The sequence below is a fragment of the Littorina saxatilis genome, linkage group LG8 (genome assembly GCF_037325665.1).
Source record: "Littorina saxatilis isolate snail1 linkage group LG8, US_GU_Lsax_2.0, whole genome shotgun sequence".
Taxonomy (NCBI): domain Eukaryota; kingdom Metazoa; phylum Mollusca; class Gastropoda; order Littorinimorpha; family Littorinidae; genus Littorina; species Littorina saxatilis.
The window spans coordinates 30,290,916-30,316,135 of record NC_090252.1 but is presented as its reverse complement, the minus strand read 5'-3'; the positions used below and the strand labels follow the sequence as shown (position 1 = coordinate 30,316,135).

The following is a 25,220-nucleotide window of genomic DNA, read 5'->3' as shown; positions in this document are numbered from 1 at the left end:
AATGACACAGTATCGTGAGCCTGGCCGTGCTTCTGATCTATAATTGAATAGTTAATATGTGTCTTTTCACTGAACTAGTGCCAGTGGTGGACAGCGCACTTTCAGTGACGTCGTTTGTTATTCCCATATGGAATCTTCCTGAACAGTACAACAAGATATTTTTTAGATCCGGTGACTCAAGATCACACTGTGCTTACTATCTGCATAGACTTTTACGCATCAACCTCGCCAGCACGCGTACGTGTGAATTTTCTCGACAGGTTAGTACATTCAAATGCATTTCTAGATTTTCTGGGATATTTTTATCTCTCTTATTAAGTTTCATGTTTTGATATTGATGCTACTTGTGTGGTCAAACTGAGAAAAGCTGTTTTCGAACTGGAGAGCGACCGAGACTGACCACAGGCGAAGGTGTCGTCCACTGGACAACTACTATCACAGAAAGTAGTCTTTTTTTTTTTTTTGGTCTGAGGACTCTGACAGAGAGCGTTCAGTTCAGTTACTAAGAGGATTCTTTTCCGTAACCACAGATTGACAAGAACGCAGCCTTGACTGTTGACAGAAACTGAAAAAGCAAACTCAACAGACAGACGTGTGTTTTTCAACTTTTAAACATACCCAAAAGTGAAATTAGAAATGCTTTTCAAATTGTATTCTGTACTTGATGAAATAACATAACTAAGCATGCTAAACACTTTTCGCGGGGCTATTTCGTTAACTGTTCATTGAAGGCTAGGAAGTCAAAAGCCGAAAACAAAGTTTGACTTTGAGAAGACGTGGTACTGTGGAAGGTTCCCCATTTAAAGACCTCCACAAATCTGAGAAATGTAGGTTTTCTTCTTCTTCTTCTTCTTCTGCGTTCGTAAGCTGAAACTCCCACGTACACTCGTGTTTTTGCACGAGTGGATTTTTACGTGTATGATCGTTTTTACCCTGCTATTTAGGCAGCCATACGCCACTTTCGGAGGAAGCATGCTTGGTATTTTCGTGTTTCTAAAACCCACCGAACTCTGACATGGATTACAGGATCTTTTCCGTGTGTATTTGGTCTTGTGTTTGCGTGTACAGGCCAAGGGGGATAAGGCACTAGCAGGTCTGCACATGAGTTAACCTGGGAGTGGGAGATTGGAAAAATCTCCACCTTAACCCACCTGGCGTAGCAGGGATTTGAACCCACGACCTTCCGCTGTGGGGGTCGGCGTCTTACCACCAAGCCATTGCACCCGTCATGTAGGTTTTAAAAAGGAGGGAGTCTTAAAATGGGGGCAAATGTACAGAGGTTGTAGTTGTACAGAATATCTGAGAAAACAGGGCCTTAAAAGCCAAAAAGGGAGAGATCAGGTCTAAGTCTTAAAATGAGGTTAAAACAAACACATTGGCTACATGCACTCCGAGTGTATACAAGACGTTAACTTCCGGTTGCGATTTGTCATTCGATGCCAATTTGCGATAGGTACGCAGGGCAGTTGATTATCAGAGAGTACAAAAAAACTAAATCTATCTGATGCTGCACACTCCTTTAGTACCTTTACTCGATTACTGTAACAGAGTGCGTGGTGGTAAGACGTTGGCCCCCTAATCGGGAGGTCGGGAGTTTGAATCCCGGTCGCTGCTGCCTGGTGGGTTAAGACTAAGAGTGGAGATTTTTCCGATCTCCCAGGTCAACTTATGTGCAGACCTCCTAGTGACTTGACCCCCTTCGTGTGTACACGCAAGCACAAGACAAAGTGTGCACGGAAAAGATCATGTAATCCATGTCGGAGTTTGGTGGGTTATGGAAACACGAAAATACCCAGCATGCCTACTCAACGAAAGCTGAGTGAGCTGACTATGCTCTCAGAGTATAGTGTAGGGAACCCAAATGGGCAAACGAGCTCACACGTTACCAGAAAATTCTGGAACGCTGAAGAAGAAGAAGAAGACTGTAACAGAGTGTACATAAAAGATCAGAGAACCGCATCAACTCGGTGTATTTCGACATCATTTTGTGAAGGAAAGCTTCACTTTCGATACATAGTATCAAATTACGCTAGGGACAAACATTGCTCACACAAAAACAAACACACACACAAGAACTGAATTGCTACGCGGCAGTTTATTGTCGGAATTTGGAACACACAGAGTGTGTATCAACTTAGAAGTGTTGGTATACTTTGTGAGTGCACATTATTGCACTCTGAAAAAGAGATGGAGGAAGTTAATCAATCACTGAATCGGATTGATGTTCATGTGGCTACTTCCTAACAACTTGTAAGGCGCATTTAAATAGCTTAGAGTTGTGACAGAGCTTTTCATTGCTGGAGTATACTGTAATACAATAATGGCATCACTAATGAATTCTGTCACTTCTTTCCCCAAAAAGTGACAAAACATTCTGAGATCAAAGTTTGTCTCTGTGATTTCATCATTTCAGCAGATTTCGTAATATTAACCAAGATTACTGTTTAAGTTGCTGCCAAGCTGCGCTTGTATACTCTGGACGCATGGGTAACGTAAGGCCATCAAATAACGTACAGTTATACACTCGGTTTTCAACTCATTTCTGTTTGCTGTTAAAACTATGTTCCGTTCCATTTACTTCAACTTTTAAAACTAAACAACAACAAGAAGATAACAATGAGGACCGGTTTTATACAACAGTTCTTCATCGTTGTTATTGAAGTTATTGTCCATGTTCCTGGTATGTTTTCGTTGTTTTTTGTCCATGTTTCTGGTATGTTTTCGTTGTTTATTGTCCATGTTTCTGGTATGTTTTCGTTGTTTATTGTCCATGTTTCTGGTATGTTTTCGTTGTTTATTGTCCATGTTTCTGGTATGTTTTCGTTGTTTATTGTCCATGTTTCTGGAATTTTTTCATTGTCATCTTGTTCTTGTTCTTCTCACCTGAGTCTCTTGTTCCTATTCTTTTAAAACTAATATCTGTTTCTGAATTTTGCCGGAACAGGTTTCAAAGAGAGAAATGGCAGAAAAAGGACCAATGGGAGGTGCAGGAGGGCCCCCTCCCGGCCCCCCACCCCCCTACCAGGCCTACCCTAACGCAACGTATCCAGCTGTTGGGGTAAGTAAACGGGGAGAAGTCTGCCATGTGAACGGCCTTAACAATTTAGGCCAGATTTAGCAGCATCTCCAGAACTCAGTTGAGCGCTGCTCGACTCGTCCATGACTTAGCAAAGATTTTGCGCAGACTTTTCTTATCGCACTTACCGATTGGTTGGCTCTAGCAAGCGATATAATTGGACGCCTATTTATATCTGATTATAAGCCAAACTGCTCTTCTTGCATTAGGAGGTAGCTCTGATAGCTGAACTGGCCTTCAAGTCACGATCTGACTCTGAGCAAGCAAACGTCAAAGTCTCTTGCTGGTGTATTACATTGTACTTGTGCATGTACAAATGTTGTCCCACAGATACATTTTTGTGTGGTGATAGGATCTATGTAGTCCAGTAAACAAGTAAATATACTACTTTTAGCATAAGAGTTGCAATGAAGTGAATAAACCAGTGATCGCGCTAGGTATTTTTCAAACCGGTATGACGTCATGAGCTGGCTACAAGGCTCTCACGAAAATCGGTAAGCTTGCCAAGGCAACCAGTAAAAGACAAACAATGACTTACAATACATTAAATCAATGTCAGTGATATGCGGACTTTTTTTCTCTCAAAGCAACTGTCGCACAACTTGTCAGTGACACATCAGCAGCCGCTGTGTGTGTGAGAGAGAGAGAGAGAGAGAGAGAGAGAGAGAGAGAGAGAGAGAGAGAGAGAGAGAGAGAGAGAGAGACAGACTTCCGAAATAAAATAGGAAAGCAAATAGTAATCACGCAACTGGAAGACTTACTCACTAGTTACTTACTGTTACAGTTTCACTTTCGCCTCACAATAATCAACTGTATGTAGACAAAGATCTAAGCTGGTGTGAGTACGTGATTTCCCGGTATGATGCTATGTCGGCTATAGTTAGACGCCGTCCCTTATTGTCTTTCAGTTTCTCATAAACTTTTTACGATGGACCGGGAACCGAAAGAAATGGCGCGAAAAGTATGATGTCTGATGTCTGTGTGTGTAGATCTTTTTCTCGGCGACAAGAAAGATTTCTCCGCTCCCTGGCCACCTACATTGCTCACATAATCTGCTAGCAAATACTTTAGATCTGGCACAATCGTACTGAAAGACATTTCGGAGCTCGCCTCCTTGTTATTTTTGACGTCATGTTTGACACCTTGACATCAAGTGTCATCAATGGAGACATAATCGCAACATTGTAGCGCTGTCACAACAAGCCATCCAAATCTCTCTCTCTCTCTCTCTCTCTCTCTCTCTCCTTTTGTAATAAAGTTCTGAGTCTCTCTCTCTCTACCTCTCTCTCTCTCTCTCTCTCTCTCTCTCTCTCTGTCTCTCTCTCTGTCTCTCTCCCCCTCGTACTGACAAACGATTTTTGTAATTACTACTTTTTTTTACCGGTCAAACCAAATAACAATCGGTACGTCTGACCGACATCCACTTTTTTTTCCGGTATTGGCGAATCTTAACCGGTAAAATACCGGAAATTACCGGTAAACGCGATCCCTGGAATAAACATGACTTGACCGCCATTTGAAGATTCCCGTGCTATCTCATATTTTTGGAGGTCTTGCTTCTTTTAAAAGGGGTGATCCACTTCAGTGTCAAACTTCCGCTACTTGAATTATTTTGTAAAGAGTGTACCTGGAGCAACAATGCTTGTGGTATGATAATTCCATTGAGGTTTAAAGCTTTTTTTCTTATGTTTGTCACAGACTACAGTGGTGGTGACGGGTGGTCCGAAAACGACAGTGGTCCACACCAGCCAGCAAAGGGTGGTCCACAAACCAGCGGTCAGTATGCTGAGTGGTCAACACTGGGGCCATTCCCATTTATAACACTTGCTGTTGGGAGTTGTCATATAAAGCTGTGCACCATTGTGTGACGTGCCATTTGACTCCTTGTAATGCTTGCGGGGTATTTTAAAGGGTGAATTTGTTATCATTCTTTAGGTTTCTATCAATGACACTCCAATCAGTGAACGATAAAAAGAAGTAAGAAAGCACATGACGTTTGTTGCCTTTTCAAATTGTGACAGGGGAGGCTACCGCTCCTTTCACAACAGACTCTGCACCCGAGTTGTTGGCCTTTAAGTCAACACCGGTTGATTGTGGAATTCTGTTTGTGATGGGAACGTCATGGCTTTGAGTTCAAAATGTGGGGTCTGGTGGTTTCCGATTGTCTGTATGTTCATGGAAACCTTCGGGTTTGCATAACAGTTTTCATAGGGCTAAGAAATAAGCCCTAACATTTTCAATCCTGTTTGATTGCACTTCGCCTCCCGAGGTGATCGTAGTGTTACGGCACTCGGTTACAAAATGATTACTTGGAAGTTTGTACAGTCGAACCTGCCCTGTACATTAGAATGTTTACAATGAACAAACTTGATCAACCTGTCTGGGCATTTCTTCTGAAGTTTCTTCCTGTGGGCTGGGGAAATATTCCCAACAGCTGTATTTTTCAGGAAATCAACTTCCAATTGTTTTTAGTGTGTGAGGTCTTCAACATTAGTCTCATTCCGTCTTTGTTTTTTGCAATTAGAAAAAGTGATATTTATGCCAAACTTGATCAGAAAAAGAACCTTGTTTATGTGGCCTTAGGACTGATGTTATTGTTAAATAGATAGAACACCTGTACCTTTGATACCTCAGGTTCTGTTTTACAAGTAATGAGTATTGATTTCAGTTAAAAGAACACCTGTACCTTTGATACCTCAGGTTCTGTTTTACAAGTAATGAGTATTGATTTCAGTTAAAAGAAGTCCCTTTCAACTCCTTTTTGTTTGACAAACTCTCTCCATCGTCAGTTTTACATCTTTTCTCCGGCGGTCGACTTAAAGCCTCGAGAATTCTTCACTTTGTTGCTAAAACGCATGTACAAAGTGAAAGTTGGAAGCTTGGACTGCTAGTGGGGGAAAAGAGGAAGTCTCGCTCAAAGTAACACAATGCCACGTGGGAAGCATGGCTCCAAAGGCAAAGATGGCGTCCAGTAGCAGACGAAAAACGCGAGAACCTATTTGCTCACTGGTTGGTACGATTAACAGGCGTTGCCTTTGTGGTCAAGAAATTTGAGGTCGCCAGGCTACCTGGTTTGGAAGAACAGGTTTTGAAGTGCAGGAATAGATTACCTGAGGAAAAAAAGGGACGCAAGGGCTCTTAATGCATTCAACATATGTAAAAACTACTCTTTTTTTTAACCCAGAGAATGACATAGTATATATATTAGATTTTTTTGTGTACATCACATTTGTATTATCCACCACCATTCTTGTATAGGGCACGTAATATAAGCGTTCGCTTGAGTTCGTGTCCCTTTTATTTCTCGTTTTATTACTGTACCACATGTCTAACTGAATAAAACCTTGTTTAAACCATATGTAAAAACGGTAAGTGAGGGATATGCATTCAGGGCACTGATTTCTCAGGTCATAAAATAGTGCTCTGTCTCATGTGATTAAGATTTTTTTGCAGGATTTGATTATTTTAGAAAAAAAAAAGGTGATGTAGCACAACCTTCCTGTTGGAAGTTTTTGTTTCTGTCAAAAGGCTTCCATTTTTGTTAAAGGCTGACTTAGTCCTATTTAATTAGTTTAATTACTTCCAGGGCTTTTCCCATCGTTGCGGGGATGTATAGATTAAGCTTCCTGCAAAGTTTTAGGTTTGAAGTCCTTACCAATTACAAGAAATAATTAATTATTTATTGCATTGTTTAGCAACAGTTCTCCAGGACTTGGGCTATTTTTAAACCGTTGACGTCACTTCGTGACGTTTCGTAAACCAAAGATGGCGATTGAGACTGTTTACATTCGACACTATCAACACCACTTTGCAATACTGAAATAATGTTTTCTGTGTTCGAAAGCTACAGCCAATCGTTATTATATCCCCTTAGGTAAAGTTTTATAACATTATTGGCACATGTAAACAATATGAATTAATTAATGAACGCTACGAGTATGACAGCCTTTCAGATGCCTTAATTTGAAAGACCTTATTTTCATCAGATTTTTGAAGATCTTAAAAGAAGGGATCCCTGTACAGAGGAACTCCCCTTTTATGACACCCTTACCTCCCTTTTATAAGACCTTGTCTTTTTGCTTTTTGACTCACATGCGAAGCAAAAGTGAGTCTATGTACTCACCCGAGTCGTCCGTCCGTCCGGAAAACTTAACGTTGGATATTTCTTGGACACTATTCAGTCTATCAGTACCAAATTTGGCAAGATGGTGTATGATGACAAGGCCCCAAAAAACATACATAGCATTTTGACCTTGCTTCAAGGTCAAGGTCGCAGGGGCCATAAATGTTGTCTAAAAAACAGCTATTTTTCACATTTTTCCCATTTTCTCTGAAGTTTTTGAGATTTAATACCTCACCTATATATGATATATAGGGCAAAGTAAGCCCCATCTTTTGATACCAGTTTGGTTTACCTTGCTTCAAGGTCAAGGTCACAGGAGCTCTTCAAAGTTGGATTGTATACATATTTTGAAGTGACCTTGACCCTGAACTATGGAAGATAACTGTTTCAAACTTAAAAATTATGTGGGGCACATGTTATGCTTTCATCATGAGACACATTTGGTCACATATGATCAAGGTCAAGGTCACTTTGACCCTTATGAAATGTGACCAAAATAAGGTAGTGAACCACTAAAAGTGACCATATCTCATGGTAGAAAGAGCCAATAAGCACCATTGTACTTCCTATGTCTTGAATTAACAGCTTTGTGTTGCATGACCTTGGATGACCTTGACCTTGGGTCAAGGTCACATGTATTTTGGTGGGAAAAATGTGTAAAGCAGTTCTTAGTGTATGATGTCATTGCTAGGGTTAGCTGAAGGTCAAGGTCATGTAAAGGTCAAGGTCAAGCATGTGAGTCGTATGGGCTTTGCCCTTCTTGTTTTTTTTTAAAAATAACCCCCTCCTTTGTAAGACCTGATTTTCTCAGATTTTTGGAGGTCTTGAAGAAAGGGATCCATGCATCTGACATTTTTGATTAGTGCTTTTGTGAACAAGAAACAATTGACAAGTGGCTCTATCCCATCTTCCCCCTTCCCCCGTCGCGATATAACCTTCCTGGTTGAAAACGACGCAAAACACCAAATAAAGAAAGAAAGAAAGATCTGACATTGTGTGGTTGTGGGCTGTTACAGGGTGGCTTTTTCAGCTCCGTGATGAAGGAGGTCAACTCGGTGGGCAAGCAGCTTGGCAAGGAGATTGATTACCTGGGCAACAAGATTAACGAGGCCGTGGACACAAGCCGCACCGCTCCATTGCTGGTAGGATTTAAGACATAAGTCACATAAGACGTAAAATAATGTATTGTCCATACAATTAGACAATGGATGAAAAAGTGTGGTTCATCTGCTCTTAAAGCAACCAAACAACATATGACAACAACCATAAACATAAAAACAATAAAACATACAAAGTAAGAACACCCAAAGTACTCCGGACAGGCACGTCTGTCCACATCCAAACTACACACACACACACACACACTCTCACGCACATGAGTTGCTGGTAAGAGATGTAACATTACTAACATTATGCTTATTTCAATGTTTAGGATTATGGAGCACACTTCTCAATTTTTTCACCATAATAATGAAATGATTGATGCTGCATACGTGAGAGAGACCACTCATGTCAAAACAAAACCATACATTCACACGTTGGTGTATCCTGTAAATAAAGTTGTGTAAAACTGGTCTGGCAGGGACTTCATTTTCCACTGCTCATGATCACAAAGTCACCGAGATGAACGTCATTCTGGGAACTGCGCTTGCTGTTTCCCTTGGAGGAATTTTTAGAACATACATAGGGAGGCTCACGCTCCCCGCGGCCCCGGCAGTCAAGCAGAGAGTGCAAAGAGCTGTTTTCAACTCAAAATTGTGCTTATTTGAATTTTTATTGAAAACAAATAAAGTATGAATGCTCTTGAGTATAGTCATCTTAGTACACTCATCTAAGTTTGATGTGAAAAAAATGTGTTTACATAGTTGTATTTGGATGTGTAAAACGCCCCAAAGCGTCGCGCACCTGCGTCGGACTTAGCCGCTGGCTGGCTGTGCAGCGATTTCGCCTCAAGCCACGGCTTTGTTCTAAATCGGTCCCGAAACAACCCTGTTTTTGGTTGGTTCGGCCTTGCAAACTATAAATAATTCACCAATGAAACTTGGCAGAAGTAAAGATCTCCTCTCTGTTTACGTCATATCAAGCGATGAACCAATGGGAAGCACTGTAACACATCACACACGAACCATTCTCAAACGAAGAGGTCACAGTCGTTCCATTCATTGATCGAAGTTCATCGCATCGCGTATGATAGTCAACATCTTGAATTTTCTTGTGCCAAAGTTTCTCATTTGTAATCGAAGCGGTTTCTTATGCCGAGCGTTTTTAAGACGAGAATTTGAGCGTCGAATCGCACTCCTGACAAAGCCGAGTGGAGACCGAGTTGCTGTGTTCCACGCTGCAGAATTTGTTATGGCGGGCGAGTCAACTAACTGCTGTGGGGGCGTCGATTGGGTATGTAATTTGATCTGAACTGTTTCTCTGTCGAAATGTGCATTAGTTTTAAATGAAAATCAAATTATAACTAAGTTCTAGTGTTTCAAGCTATCGAAAGTTAAATTGTGTTTGTAAATCGGCTTAGATGCAACATATTCGATTTTGATGTGGAGATCATCATCCCCGGTATTTGGGCGATACCACTGTCGGACAATCCCTGAGGTTTCGCTGATCGAGCTGTGTTTTGTTTTTTAAAGTAAGCTTAAAGTAAACGCATCCTGAATCTCATTAAACATAAGATTGATGAGATATTTTCAATAAATCTGTAATTTTGATCTTTTCTTCTGGATGGTAACAAATTATAATAGATCAGAGTGACTTTTCAGGAATGAAACGTGGCCGTAAGTGCGACTGAATGACAGACAAGTAAGACTGTTGACGTCGGCAATTGTGCATAAAAGTTAGTTAAATGTTATTTATTATAAGTTATTTACTTCGGACAATAAAGAAGTGTATTTATTATCGCCTGCTTTGTATTTTTTATGATTATTTTAATAACGTTTAGTTACTAGTAGCTGTAACTGTAAGGACTCAATATTTGTTTTTCTCAATCTCAGTCTCACAGTCACAGTGTGAAGATTTGTATTTTTTGGCTTTTAATTATAAGCTTCTTATAGGTTGAGCATTTGGATGCATACACAAAAACCTGTTTTGCAGTGTTCTCAATAACATAGGTTATCACTTTGTTTGCCTTGACACCCCCTATCATAAACAGTAAGTTGAGTAATACTACACCCACAAATACAAAGTAAATTTAAACAAGTAAATACAAATAAATTAGACTGACCTGTGACAATGTGTTATTTCAATTTTCATAGCTTCATTTTTGACAAAATCAGAATTTTCAGTTTGTCTGTGGCAAAGTGCCTTAACAGGAGAAATGCATACATACTACTGTGCCAGTTTTGTTTGCTGAATATGAATCATGATGACTGGAGCTGATTTTAATTGTTGTTACTATTGGTGAATTTGTAAATCAAGGATCAATTCCTGTTCTTTTTGGAATACTACCATACATCTTTTCACTGTAGTATGTGAATTATTTACCAAGAAAGACAAAATGGTTTTTTTCTATTGATATTATTTAGGCTTGAATATATTGTTTGTTTTATGTTTGATGTTCTTTTGTTTTTCAGATTGTTTGCATCCCTGATCAGAAGGCTGTTGGACCCAAGTTTTCCCTTGTGTCTGGAACCTCTCTTCTCAGCAGCTGCTTGACAACGGAATCGGGACCACTGGGGAAGGATGCTGGCACACGTACTGTGAGACATCACGAATGGGGACTTCATCTCTCTCATGGTCTCGGCTGAGAATGTGGAGAAGTGTGGCAAGGTTACTCTTCCGGACGACTCCTGTCTTACTCTTAGTCGCTACTTCGAAGTTCTTCACTTCTGGCTGATGAAGTTCACCACGCAGGCGTTCAACTCCAGGTCTCCAACTTCCGTGCAATCAAAATGTGGGCGTGTGAAAAAGGACTACTTCAAGCTTGTGAGCAAGTACAACAAACAACCGACTGAAAAGAACTGCTTGATCTTGTTCGACTTTTTGTGCCTGCCTTTCGTGTGGAAACTGAAGTCTCGTCAAAATGCAGCAGTGATAGAGTGTGCTCTGAACAAGATGGAATAGTGGCTGTTCCAGAGAAGCAAGCCCCTGCAGCCCCTTCAGCCATCCCTGCTCCTTGTGCCGGAGAGTGTCGGTGAGATTGTTCTTCGTCAAGGCAAGACTTTATTCGACAAGGATTTGGTGAGCTGCAATACCGAAAAAGACTTGCTTGCCTACCGACTTGACAGACAGCTTAGACTGAACAGTTCTCTGGAAGAAAAGATTGAGTTATTGAAAGTTCTAATGTACTTAATGATGGAGGTGTTATCCTTTTGTGATTTAAAAACAAAAGTTATGCACTGGTTGTGCTGCTAAATTGAGTTGACAAATCCACTGTTTGAATTTTTTTTATTTTTTTTTATTTTTTATATTTTTTTTAAAAGACTTATTTGGTTACTTTATTCTTTTAGTTTGGTCCATATAACACAAATTCTCCCTGTGACTTGCCATTGTTGTCTCTGCTTTGAACAATATTTTTATTTTTGATGGTTTTTGGACGAATTTTTATGTGACGTAATATTTCCTTTTTCCTTATTCTAACTAAAATTGATATTTTTTTCATCAAATCTGATTGAATATGGCTTAACTATAAAGAGCAACTAATTTCCTTTAATTTGATATGTTATAAGTTTATATTAAGTGAATAAATCATGTTAAAGTGAAGATCTGCATATCTGAGAAATAAGAGTATTCATGTGATGTCGGCCATTTTTTAATTTGTCTAAATTGACTTCATTAACTACTTTTTTCGCAAATAATTTCTATATACATGCATTTTAACATTCAATAAGTATAATTAATAAAACAGTTGATGAAAAAGAGCGTTTTTTGTGTTTAGTGCTCTGCACAAGTTTTTCTGGGGTTGGTGTGATGGACATTTTCCCCAACTTTGGTGCTTTATAGCTAAAATTCCTATAGAGCTACATCCCTAAAATTTTCGGATCCCATAGACAATATTATATTAAGCATATCTACAACATTTTAGAAGATTAAAGACATAACTCTTTGATTTATGAATGGTCAAAGTTGGGAAAAAAACGTTAAAAAATGAAAATGGCCGCCGGGCCTCCCTAACATACACAATACGCTATACTTTCTAGAGAGACATTTCTTTGCTTTGTCGCCAAAGATTTCAAGAGTCTTTGAAAGAGATCTAGGTTCCGTAAGACGCTTCTTCAATTTGGAGGCGCCAATTCCGGGACGTTTGAGGCAAGAAACATGCAAGTACAGTATGTAGGATAAACAGAATAACACATGGCTTGCTGTATGTGTCAACGATATTTACACTGGTTGCTTTTTCAAATATTGAAAAGCTAATGCTAACTTTCGCTCGCATTAACATTATTTTAAAAAAACATTGTGTACAACTACAACTAATATGACACAGCAAGCCATGTATTATTTTTTATTTAGGTCCAAATGTCCTGGCTACAAAAAAAGTCAGCAGACCTCCCTTGGTGTCAAACGTATGGGACGGTTGACCGGCCAGGGATCTGAACATGGCGTCAGATTCAACCAGTACACATGTATCTTCTTCTTCTTCTGCGTTCGTGGGCTAAAACTCCCACGTACACTCGTGTTTTTACACGAGTGGAATTTTACGTGTATGACCGTTTTTACCCCGCCATTAAGGCAGCCATAAGGAAGCATGCTGGGTATTTTCGTGTTTCTGTAACCCACCGACATGGATTACAGGATCTTTTCCGTGCGCACTTGGTCTTGTGCTTGCATGTACACACGAAGGGGGATAAGGTCTGCACATAAGTTGACCTGGGAGATCGGAAAAATCTCCACACCTAACCCACCAGGCGGCCACGGCCGGGATTCGAAACCTCGACCGGGATTCGAACCCTCGACCTTCCGATTAAGAGGCCGACGTCTTACCACCCCGCCACAGCGCCCGTCACACATGTATCAATGACCAAACTCCAAGGCCTGAGAACAACACCTTTAGGTATGCTCACTCGCTCTCACTGTCATTTCTCGTTTCAGTCGCTCTCACTGTCATTTCTCGTTTCAGTCGCTGTTCCAGACAGGCAACGTGGTGCAGCTGGTGTCAAGGTCATCGGGAAAAGCTCTGGAGATCTTGGCAGGGCCTGACGGAAGACTCGTCCTGGACGGCAAAGGGCCGGTAGACCCCAACGCCTTTAACAGTGTGTATTGGTTTTTCACTGCACAGTGGATCTCCCCTTTTAAAAATGCCAAAACTTTGAGAGACCAAAAAGCAAAGTACTCACGTTAAAACGACGAACACGGAACGAATAACAGCGACGTTTCGACCTAAGGGTCTTCTTCAGGCACAAAAACACAAAAGACCCACATTTTGTTTGGTCTACAAACCTCAACACTGCCGCTTTTCAACTCTAACTTTTTCTTGCCTGTGTTATTGTTGGCTTCCCCTCGAGTAGCTTCCCTTGCTTCTCTGTCTTTGTCATTTGTTGGTTTGTGCAGTGCAGTTGTTTTGTCAGTTATTCTCCTCTTTATCTGTTCTATCGTCTTCTTTTTTGTGTGTGTACTTTTGTGTTTTTTGTGCCTGAAGAAGACCCTTAAGTCGAAACGTCGCTGTTATTCGTTCAGTGTTCGTCATTTTAATGTGAGTACATTGCTTTTTGGTTCTCTTTATTGTTCCCTCTCAAGTGCAGTCGCCATTGTTTAATACTCCCCCTTTAAAACAAAAATGGAGAGAGTAAAAAAAAAGGTCTTGTAAAAGGGGTACATTTAGGGACTTTATGAAGAGAGCGTTAGAGAACAACGCCTTTAACCGTGTGTCTTTGTTTTTCACTGCACAGTGGATTTCCCTTTTTAAAAATGCCAAAACTTTGAGAGAAAAAAGGTCTTATAAAGGCGGTAAATTTACAGACCTTATGAAGAGAGTGATAGAGAAAAACTGAGTCATAAGGGGGGGGAGGATGTTAAAAGAGGGGTTTCCCTGTACATGTTTGCCTCTTTTGGTCACAGATAGTCTTTGAGGTAATCTTATTTTCACCTAGCACAACACTGTTAAAACTTAAAGTTTAAAAGAAGTGACCGAAATTTCCTGATTTTTTTAATTGTAATTTGTGTGTGTGTGTGTATTATCCACTACAGTAAAACCTGTCTGTACCACCAAAGCGACTGACCGAGCGATGTTGTTGGAAGGTTGAATTATATAGAGAAAGCTTGTTCGGGATCCTTTGGCAGACCCGTTTTCCTTTCCATTTTGGCCGAAATTATGGATTCAGGCTTCAAAATCTGCAATTCCGGTCAGCTGGTGACAATTCTGGTTGGACAGCAATGTCATGTCAATGTTGGGATCCTGGCAGAGGTTCCGCTAGGGTTGTAGTATTCTTATTATAATTTGTCTTCATTCATGGGCTGAAACTCCCACATTCACTCATGTTTTTGCACAAGTTGGTTTTTACATATATGACCAATTTTACCCCACCATTCAGGCAGGCATACACCGCATTTGGGGGAAGCATCCTGGGTATTTTTTTGTTTCTATTACCCACCGAACTCTGACATTGATTGCAGGATATTTTACGTGCACACTTGTTCTTGTGCTTGTGTGTAGACACGAAACCTAATAAGGCACAAGCAGGTCTGCACATAAGTTGACCTATGAGATCAGAAAAATCTCTAACCTTAACCCACCAGGCACGGCCGGGATTTGAACCAACAACCTTCCACATGGGAGGCCGGTTTCTTATCCACTTGGCCACTGTGCCTGTCAGACAAGGGACAGGGGCAGGGTAGTTATATAGAGAAAAACAACTGTGCCTGTCAGACAAAGGACAGGGGCAGGGTAGTTATATAGAGAAAAACAACTGTGCCTGTCAGACAAAGGACAGGGGCAGGGTAGTTATATAGAGAAAAACAACTGTGCCTGTCAGACAAGGGACAGGGGCAGGGTAGTTATATAGAGAAAAACAACTGTGCCTGTCAGACAAAGGACAGGGGCAGGGTAGTTATATAGAGAAAAACAACTGTGCCTGTCAGACAAAGGACAGGGGCAGGGTAGTTATATAGAGAAAAACAACTGTGCCTGTCAGACAAGGGACAGGGGCAGGGTAGTTATATAGAGAAAAACAACTGTGCCTGTCAGACAAGGGACAGGGGCAGGGTAGTTATATAGAGAAAAACAACTGTGCCTGTCAGACAAGGGACAGGGGCAGGGTAGTTATATAGAGAAAAACAACTGTGCCTGTCAGACAAAGGACAGGGGCAGGGTAGTTATATAGAGAAAAACAACTGTGCCTGTCAGACAAGGGACAGGGGCAGGGTAGTTATATAGAGAAAAACAACTGTGCCTGTCAGACAAGGGACAGGGGCAGGGTAGTTATATAGAGAAAAACAACTGTGCCTGTCAGACAAAGGACAGGGGCAGGGTAGTTATATAGAGAAAAACAACTGTGCCTGTCAGACAAGGGACAGGGGCAGGGTAGTTATATAGAGAAAAACAACTGTGCCTGTCAGACAAGGGACAGGGGCAGGGTAGTTATATAGAGAAAAACAACTGTGCCTGTCAGACAAGGGACAGGGGCAGGGTAGTTATATAGAGAAAAACAACTGTGCCTGTCAGACAAGGGACAGGGGCAGGGTAGTTATATAGAGAAAAACAATTGTGACAAAAGACAAGTGGTCACAATGGCAAGTTTGGTTGTACTATCCTGCTGAAAGGGTTGTAGTATTCAAATATTGCTCTCTGTTGACATGTCCTAATCTATCATTTTTCATCTCAGCTGTGTGGACAGTGATCAACGAAGGCAACAACCAAGTTCGCCTCCACAACAACTACAACTACCTCACCATCTCCAGCGGTCACACCATGCTCATTCACATGGTTCGTCCTTTTCTCTTTACTCACCCATACTTGGAATAAAGTAGCATACCCCCTCCCCCCATCCCCACATACATATCCCCCCACCCCCATCATGCCCCAACTCCCCTTTTTAGGGCTCCAAACTTTGAGAACGTCAGGTCTTAAAAAGCAGGGAGTCTAGAAAAGAGGTACATTTGACAAAATTATGAGCAGGAAACTTGAACAAGCAAGGTCTGAAAAATGTGAAGTCTTAATTATATTGGGGGTCTTAAATGGGAGGTGCCACTTGACCTTTACCCACACGCCTGGCTAAGTTCTGTTTGGATAAGATCTGAAATTGGAATGCAAAACCTTGTAGAGCAACGAAGGAATAGATGAATAATAAGAAGAACAAGAGGTGAAGCCATCAAGGCTCACGTAAGAAATCGACAAACAGTAACACAAACTCAATCACTCCGTCACACACACACACACACACACACACAGAAAGAGCATAGGTGAAACTGTGCAAGAAAGCGAGACACTAGATCTAGATCTGTCTGTCTGCATGTAGCCTACTTACAAGGACACGACTGCCAACTAGTCTCGGCGCGCTCAAAATAATAATGACCGAGACTTTCAGTACTTCCTTCGCGTGACGTCTAACCCTCTTACGTCATAATGTGACGTCAATGTAATGTGACGTCTTCAAATGTTAGAGTTTCTACCACAGACATACACACGCACAGACGCACGCACGCACGCACAGACAGACAAAGTTACGATCGCATAGGCTACACTTACGTGAGCCAAAAATAGATAACTAAATTAGAAATAAGTAAATAAAGAAGAGCAACAAAGAAAATAACGTCTAAGAAAAGAAACAGGAAGTAGATGGATTTAATACCTACAGTTAAAAGCAGTAGAAAAATCATTGTCTGCACCTTTGAGTGCATTTGATAAATTTGGTACATAGCCTAAAACGTGTCGCTATAGGGAGGACGCAAGTCAACTGGCTTTGTTTATCTGACTCAAACTTATTACTGACTATTCCCCTCCCCCTCCAAAGTGCTGCTGATCAAACTTTGGACCATGTATTTCCTCCTTGGATTCTAGTTTGTGATGATAAATGGTATTTTGACTGAAATTAGCTTAAACGCAAAATATTTCTTTTCTTAGGCCTAAAAAAAAAATAGGTGTGGTTACGGTAACCCGACCTACCCTATTTTTAGGGGCCGACCCTATAACTTTTTATTACATTTGTCCAAAAAAAAGGGGAAAAAAAGAAAACGCGTGCAGAAAACGCCATGAAAGCGAAAGCGCCCGAGTCGCACACTTATTTCCCTGTCAAGTAGGTTTAATTTGTACACATTAGAAAAAAAGTAAAAATAAAAAAAAAGTGATTGCCTACTTTTTGGGCTATGTTACCGTAACCACACCTAATTTATTTTTTGGCCTTATTCAAGGGACATAATCGCTCAGTGCGTTTTTGAATAAATCAAATTTGGGGTCAAATCGATCGAATTACATCACAAATCTGCTTCAGTTGCAAGATCTTGACATGCTTTTGTCCATCAAGATAATTGTACTGCTTGGACGGGCGCAGTGGCGTGGTGGTAAGACGTCGGCCTCCTAATCGGGAGGTCTTGAGTTCGAATCCCAGTCGCTGCCGCCTGGTGGGTTAAGAGTGGAGATTTTTCCGATCTCCCAGGTCAACTTATGTGCAGACCTGCTAGTGACTTATCCCCCTTCGTGTGTACACGCAAGCACAAGACCAAGTGCGCACAGAAAAGATCCTGTAATCCATGTCAGAGTTCGGTGGGTTATGGAAACACGAAAATACCCAGCATGTCTACTCAACAAAAGCGGAGTGAAGCTGACTATGCTCTCAGAGTAAAGTGTGGGGGAACCCAAATGGGCAAACGAGCTCACACGTAACCAGACACATTCTGGAACGCTCAAGAAGAAGAAAGAAGAAGTGCCTCACATTGTCTTAAGATTAAGATAAGATTATTATTATTATTATTATTATGAACATTTGTGCGCCTAATCTAAATATAGCCCTAGGCGCTTACAAAATATAAAATACATAGTGAACATTATACGAAACACAAATCGACAAGGACTCATACACTCACAGACAGGCGCACAGCGAGAACGCGACGCACTCACTCATACCAACTACAGGCACATGCATTCTAGACGGAAAAACAGTTGTAAATAAATAAATAAAGTATTGGATACATAAAGTTTGTTGAGAGAAGAAGAATAGCGCTGGAAAGGGAAGAAGAAGGAGAAAGAAAGAGACAGATCAAGGACCAGCAGGAGAGGGTGATGTGTGGTCATTAACGGACTAGTGAGGGAAGAGGTGTGTTTTGAGTGAGGTTTTGAATGATTGCATAGATGTGGAGTGCCTGAGTGAATGCGGGAGTTGGTTCCAGATGGATGGGGCCTGGTAGGAGAAGGTGCGCTTGCCATATAAGATGATAAGAAAACTTCAATGTCCATTTGTATTTACATAAACATGGACATTTTTCTTTTGGCACCACATGGCATTTCTAATAAGACAAACACACGATCATAAAGCATAATCGAACATAAGTACACTACTATTACATGAGCATTTAAACAATGAGCATCAAACATATATATTTATTCTTACTGGTATCACTGTCTACAGCCCCCCGGAGAAATTCACGGCGTAGAAACCAAGTGGCAGCTGACCACTAACTTGGAGGCCAGGTTCGTCATGCTGGAGTCTCTGAAGGAGAGAGGTCGCTATGTGGGAATTCTGCCCAGCGGGGAGCTCAAACCTGCTCTGGCCTGTAGCCGAGAGAACGACGCTCATTTTGGCGTTCAGTTGGTGGTGAGTAGTTTTGTGGGTGGGACGTACATTTTTCATGTGTGACATTTTTCTGCCACCTGGTGGCTTTCTGGTGTTTTCTACATCTTCTTCTTCTTTTTTGTTCATGGGCTTAAACTCCCACATACACTCATGTTTTTGCATGAGCGGGGATTTTACGTGTATGACCGTTTTTACCCCGCCATCTAGGCAGTCGTATTATATATGACGCTTTCGGGGGATGCATGCTTGGTACATGTATTTATGTGTTTCTATAAACCACAGAACTCTGACATGGATTACAGGATCTTTTCCGGGCGCACTTGGTCTTGTGCTTGAAGGGGGATAAGGCACTAGCAGGTCTGCACATACGTTGATCTGGGAGATTGGAAAAATCTCCAGTCCTAACCCACCAGGCGTGTGTGTGTTGAAAATCATAAATTTAGTCTGGAAAACATTTATTTGTTTGTGTGTGTGTGTGTGTGTGTGTGTGTGTGTGTGTGTGTGTGTGTGTGTGTGTGTGTGTGTTTGTGTGTGTGTGTGTGTGTGTTGAAAATCATAGATTTAGTCTGGAAAACATTTGTGTGTGACAGTGTGTGTGTGTTTGTGTGTGTGTGTTGAAAATCATAGATTTAGTCTGGAAAACATTTGTTTGTGTGTGTGTGTGTGTTGAAAATCATAGATTCAGACATGGGATTCTTCTGTAAAATTACGGAATTCCGTAAATTTTTAGGCTCCAGGGATCATTCTTGAGATTCGTGCAAATCCGCTGAGAAAATGTTGGGGTATATGTAGGTATATACCCAAGTTTTTAGGCCGGTCCGCTGATCGCGACGCTCCATTCCATACTATTCTTGAACGGTTGGTTCCTAAAACGGTCAGACTGTTGCTGGTCGATCCGTATGGGAACGCGCTCTGTGTCTTTGTCTCCTACAGTCACCGTTTCAACGTAGCTATCGGGGATTCAGTATAAGCATACCGAATGAGAATGATTCGGCGCCATTTTTACATCGCTTCGAGCGACTTGCCAAAATGATGAGGAAGCTAAAGCGAGACGAGACCGTTCTATCCCGGGAAATTGACCAGCAGAAGTACAAGAAAAATCTCTGGAGATTCGACTGGCTCGATGCCCAACGAATGGTTGTGTGATGCGCCCGCAGCGTGTTGGCATACATACATGTGCTTGTCACATCCCGCTTTCAGCCTTCACCGCCGGCTAGCCAAGCTGCTTGCAGCACCGGCGAAAAAGAGAGCAGCCTTGCGTAAGTCTCTCCCTGCCAGTAAGCCTCTCCACAACAAGTCCTATGCAAGCTTTAAAGCAACCCTCCACGAGGTGTTGGGTGGTAACTGGGGGCCTTATGTCCCCAGGCAGAATTGCAAGAGCGCGGAGGAGGTTTGGCCCCGAACATGCGGCAGTGCAGGCCCACCGGTGCGTGGACACGCCCTGGCGCCCATGAACCAAACCCCCAGGTATGGGTTACCTACAAAGACTCTACGTCCCAACGGCTGACCAGGCGGACGAGGAGAGTGTACTCCCAACGGCTGTGAAGGCGGAAGAGGACCCTTAGTCTCACATCCCAACGGTAAAACAGGCGGACGAGGAGCTCCCAACGGCTGTTTTAGCGGATGAAGATGCCCCATGTTTTTGCTGCTTTCACAAGCGCCGGGTTGGAAAGACTCGTCAGCCCTGATAGGCAGCTTTCCTAGGAGAAGGACACTCGGAAGTCAAACCCGGCCAGATGAGGGCCGATAACCGTGTGAGGAAACTTGTCTAGGACAAGGAAAAGTCCAAAATCACACCCACGAAGGCCTACCGAAGACGGAAGACACTGACCTTCAGGGTGAGGTGAGAACCGAGTGTCTACGCATCACCGACAAATATGGTTGTGTCTACATCATTGAAACGTGATGGTGTCGTCTCTGTGGGCAGCCAGGCAGAGACGGACCTCGAAATGACAGCCCACTTCGTCAACATCACGGGCCAAAGAATCTAGACACAGCCATCGTCGAACGCTGAAGAAGAAGAAGAAGAAGACTGGCTCGATGAAGTTGTATCATTGAGCTGGAAATACGAGAAAGGCCAGAAGACACAAGACGTGAAACTGAAAGTTGGCGATGCTTTTGCTAAAATCAACTTGCCGGGAAAAGCTCAGTGCACTTTGTGCAACGATGTTAATGTTATCAACTACGGTTCCAATGGAAAGACTGCCCTCAAAAGCCACTTGAAAAGCAACAAGCACCTGACTATCCTGAAAACCCAGTCGTGTAATCAGTCACTGGGGTCGTTTGGCACCGACAAGGTAAGAACATTGAAACCACACCGTCACACGCCACCACCCCCCCCCCCATCCCCCCCTCTCTCTCTCTCTCTCTCTCGCTCTCTCTCTCCCTTTCTCTCTCCCTCGCTCTCTCTTTCTCTCGCTCTCTCTCTCTCTCCCTCTCTCCCTCTCTCTCTCTCTCTCTCTCTTTCTCCTCCTTATTTTGAGTCTTAGCGTAAAATTAATTTGAGAAACATGGGAAGGAAGAGAAGGGGGGGGGGGGGGCTATGATTAAGCTGAAATATGCATTTCAGGGCCATTTTTGTGTGTCTAAAACACTAAAAACCTTCAGCTTCTGGGGGCAAAGCCCCCAGACCCCGACCAGGGGCGTTGCCCCTGGACCCTACTGGGGGCCTTCTGCGGCCCCCAGACCCCCACCTTTTTTTTCTCCTTAATTATCACTTTTTCTGAATCCCATGTCTGTAGATTTAGTCTGGAAAACATTTGTTTGTGTGTGTGTGTGTGTTGAAAATCATAGATTTCTTCAGGAAAACATGCTTTTGTTGCTTTCAGTATTCGCCTTACCCACATCCTCCGACGTCGACAACCGTGACGACAGTTCACACCGTCCACAAGAAGTAAACGCTGCAAGGCCGCCATGCTGCTTGCGTGACTTTGATATGGAAACAGTTGACCTTGAGAGGATTGTGACCCTAACCTTGAATATGTTGGCACTTGCAATAGAGTTGTAAAAATAGATTAAAAAAATTCCTTAAATTGATCAAAATGATTTCCGTCTTTCTTTTATCTTTGCTGCGTAATTTTTGCTGAACTGGGGTCAACATTCAGTCTCATTAGAGTGGTTCTTCGTGGGGTGAGGGGTAGAGAATAAGATACTGCAGATGATTAGGTGTCTTCTGGGGAAAGTTTGCTAGGTTATTTCCCAGCAGAGTGAAATAGTGATTTTCGTCACTCATGGTTTCAAAAGTAATGAAACAGTTTTAGTTTTTAGTGCGGCATTCCTGTTATTTTCTGGACAGTATCCATTCTTAGAGAAGACAGAAAAACTGGTTCCATTCCTATTCAGTAGTTTGTGTTATGGATTTATAGCGACAACTAAATTCTCTTTTCTGAAGCATCTTATTTCGTACTTTTCCTTTTTGGGTTTGCAGTTTAAAAAGACCTTTCCTGTACAGCTACACCAATACCAAATGTAATCTATGGACGGATTCCCTTGTTTGTACCATAAAGTACTTGTTTTGTCATACAATCATAATATAATATTATAGGTAGTTTAAGTTGTATTTTTCTTTTTTTCTGGTGATCCATTTTTGATTATGAGTGCTTTGTTTCCAAATGATTTTTGTTTGGTTTGTTTTGTTTTATCTTGAATGTGAAACTGTAAATTGTTTACTTACACTTGCATGTTGTGTATGAATTTATATGTGGTGCACTTGCACAAGCACACAGAGACACGCACGGGCATGCGGGCGCAAACATACACAAACATCATTAGCTTGTGTTTCATTTCTTATCTATTATCTTACCACAGATGGTGGGTGTATCCATATATGTGACCCTCCATCACGGAATGATGTCACCTCGTGGGGTTCTGCGCTAGGCATAATATACGTCCGGGGGGTGTCGGGTATCAGTTTGAGGATCACCTTAGTCACGGGCTTATAACTCGAAAAGTTTTCGCTCTTTTCTTAAACGGTTTTCACCACTGGATAGAGCTTAAAAAAAACTCTTTAAGAAACTGTAAAAATAAAAAATCATGCAAAAGTGACATGCAACTTATTCCGTGGTGGAGGGTCACCAATGTTGGAGATGGGGATTGAGTTACAGTAACTATGGAAGTAGGATTATCGGTCTTCTCACTGCTCTGACACTGTTTGTGTGTTATACGCTGTCACCGACTGGTTTTTGCTGTTTGTTTAAAAAAGATTTGATTCAATTCAAACACGAAACAATAATCAAGGAGAAAAGTTTAGAGGCACAGACTGATAAGAACACTTCTCCTGGTGCACATGCTGTAGTTAGCATATCTGTTGTTAGCACATTTATGTTTATTCTTCTACTGTATATTTCCAAGGGGGACAATCACTTGCTTGCTTGTTTGTCACATTCGCCAAAACATGTGAAGTCCTACAAAAGGAAAACATAGCTGGAACAATTACTGTGTCTGTGCAATCTGAATTTTTATTTCCACATTTCTCCTAAATCTCATTGTCCTACACCTACCCAATGCTTTCTTCCAATTCTGAAGAATGTATTTTACCATGCAGTCATGAGTCATGCAAAATATCATTAACTGTGAAAGCTGCCAAACAGTTTGCTCTGAAAACTGCATGCAGTAACAGTACTATGTATCGATTGAACATTGGATTTCCCTTCTTTGAGCCGTGTGATGTCAGAGGCCGACAAAAATTCATATTTAGACGGCCAGACTACAAATACTGCATGTTTGTGTGCGTTCAATCGTAAAAAGTAAAAGGAATTCTGACCAGAATCGATCGATACAAAAATTTTATTGTATTTTTGACCAAAATATGACATTTGACACAAATCTTGACAGTCATTGTTCACCACTAGCGCAGTCTCGGAGGAACACTGACGGTCCCGATGTGGTTAAAATGTCATATTTTGATCAAAAATACTATAACGTATAATGTTCATTCAAGGGGAGAAACGTTTCTGTGGTTCTCTCGTTATCACTGGAAATTGACTGTGTTGAAAATGGTGCAATGTTTGGACTCAGAGGTTTTACATGAGATTGCACTAGCTCTCTTGCCGAGACGTCATTGCAAATGAAATTGACCCATTAAATTCCCATAAGAATTAGGCAGAACAACAGTCATTTTACCTGTATTTCCAAACCTAAACATCAGTGGTTTGTGTCTAAAGATATTTTTGTCAGGTGTGGTTTCACCGCTTTGGTTTCATTCTATCTGAAAAACTTGATCAAAGTTGATTAATATCTGCATGAAGCATTTTTGTCAAATTTGGCTAAAGTGCGTTTTGTGCAAACTTGCATAAAACTTTTCCCCCAACTTCAGTCGTTCAAAAATCGCTCCCGAGTCGTCGAGGCAAAGTCTGCCATGTGAACAGCCCTAGCGATGAAGGAACAATATAGGCCAGACTTAGCAGCCAAAATTCAGTGGAGCACTGTAGGACTCGGCCGTGCCCTGACAAAGATTTTCCGCTTACTGATTGAATATCTCTGGTCATTGATAACTTTTCTTATCGCATTAGGAGCTAGCTCCGATAGCTGCACTGGCCTTTAAATCTGGTGAGAATTGGCGCTTAATACTAGTTCGAGCATTTGCGCTGTTGACATGGGCAGCAATTTTTATTTGACTTGGCGCCAACTAAAATTGTTTGAAAGTTTGGGGAAAGTTGGTACAAAGTCTGCCATGTGAACACCACTTAATTTGTCAGACTGAGGTGTGCTCTTCACAGTTGAGGGCATTTTGTGTCAGATCTTTTTCAGCAATTATTTGATCAATACAGAATCTTTCATATTCTAGCTGATGACACTATGTGAAAGAATCCTGGAAGCAGAATAATGTTGTTGTTTTTTTTTACAAATGTTTGTATGCACAATGTCCATGTACCTTGCTCTTTATTAGCCATATCTGTGTTTTAGGGAAGGGAGTGGGATTTGTCAGCTGTTTCCGTTGATGTACATGTGATGTGCATGTTTTCCTCCATCTCTGTGATAATGAAGTCATATATATTTGAATAAATATGCTAAATAAATATTAAATTCAGACAGTGCATTTTTATGTTTGTTTGCATGTGCTTTTGTGTGTGTGTGTGAATTGTCAGTGTGTTTGTGTGTGTGTGTGTATGAGGGAATGCAAATGTGTGTGTGTGTGTGTGTGTGTGTGCCAGTGACTCTCTTTGTGATTTTGTGCTTGTTCCTGTGTGCAGTGAGTGTGTGTGTAGTGTCTGAGTAACTGACTGACTGTGTGTGTTGTGTGTCTGTCTAAATGCCAAAGTGTGATAATATGTGTGGGTGTGTGTACAAGTGTTTATGTCTGTATTCCCATGTGTTTCGTGTGTGTAATCTGGTGTGTGTCTTTATTCCAGTGTGTGAG

General features: G+C 41.6%; 1 protein-coding gene and 1 long non-coding RNA gene across 2 annotated transcripts in view; one reads left to right on the top strand and one right to left on the bottom strand.

The window, feature by feature from the left end:
* LOC138973272 (uncharacterized) overlaps nt 1-5,191 on the bottom strand; it is a 253,426-nt gene extending 248,235 nt beyond the window's left edge. Inside the window, exon 1 of the long non-coding RNA XR_011457945.1 lies at nt 5,108-5,191. This is a non-coding gene — a long non-coding RNA (uncharacterized lncRNA). The remainder of the gene's footprint in view (nt 1-5,107) is intronic.
* Nucleotides 124-24,897, top strand: LOC138973270 (uncharacterized). The gene is made up of 8 exons (XM_070345993.1): nt 124-260; nt 2,945-3,058; nt 4,775-4,852; nt 8,216-8,341; nt 13,258-13,390; nt 15,959-16,059; nt 18,698-18,883; nt 21,691-24,897. Exons 2-8 carry the CDS (start codon nt 2,960-2,962, stop codon nt 21,757-21,759), a joined length of 792 nt encoding a protein of 263 aa, XP_070202094.1. The 5' UTR covers nt 124-260; nt 2,945-2,959; the 3' UTR covers nt 21,760-24,897.
* Nucleotides 24,898-25,220: the final 323 nt, after the last annotated feature.

Excerpts from the sequence above, each read along its gene's own strand:
- LOC138973270 (XM_070345993.1), top strand. The coding sequence starts at position 2,960 with ATGGCAGAAAAAGGACCAATGGGAGGTGCAGGAGGGCCCCCTCCCGGC. Across the intron at positions 13,391-15,958 it reads AGACCCCAACGCCTTTAACA|CTGTGTGGACAGTGATCAAC; the intron begins GTGTGTATTGGT and ends TTTTCATCTCAG. Across the intron at positions 18,884-21,690 it reads ATTTTGGCGTTCAGTTGGTG|TATTCGCCTTACCCACATCC; the intron begins GTGAGTAGTTTT and ends TGTTGCTTTCAG.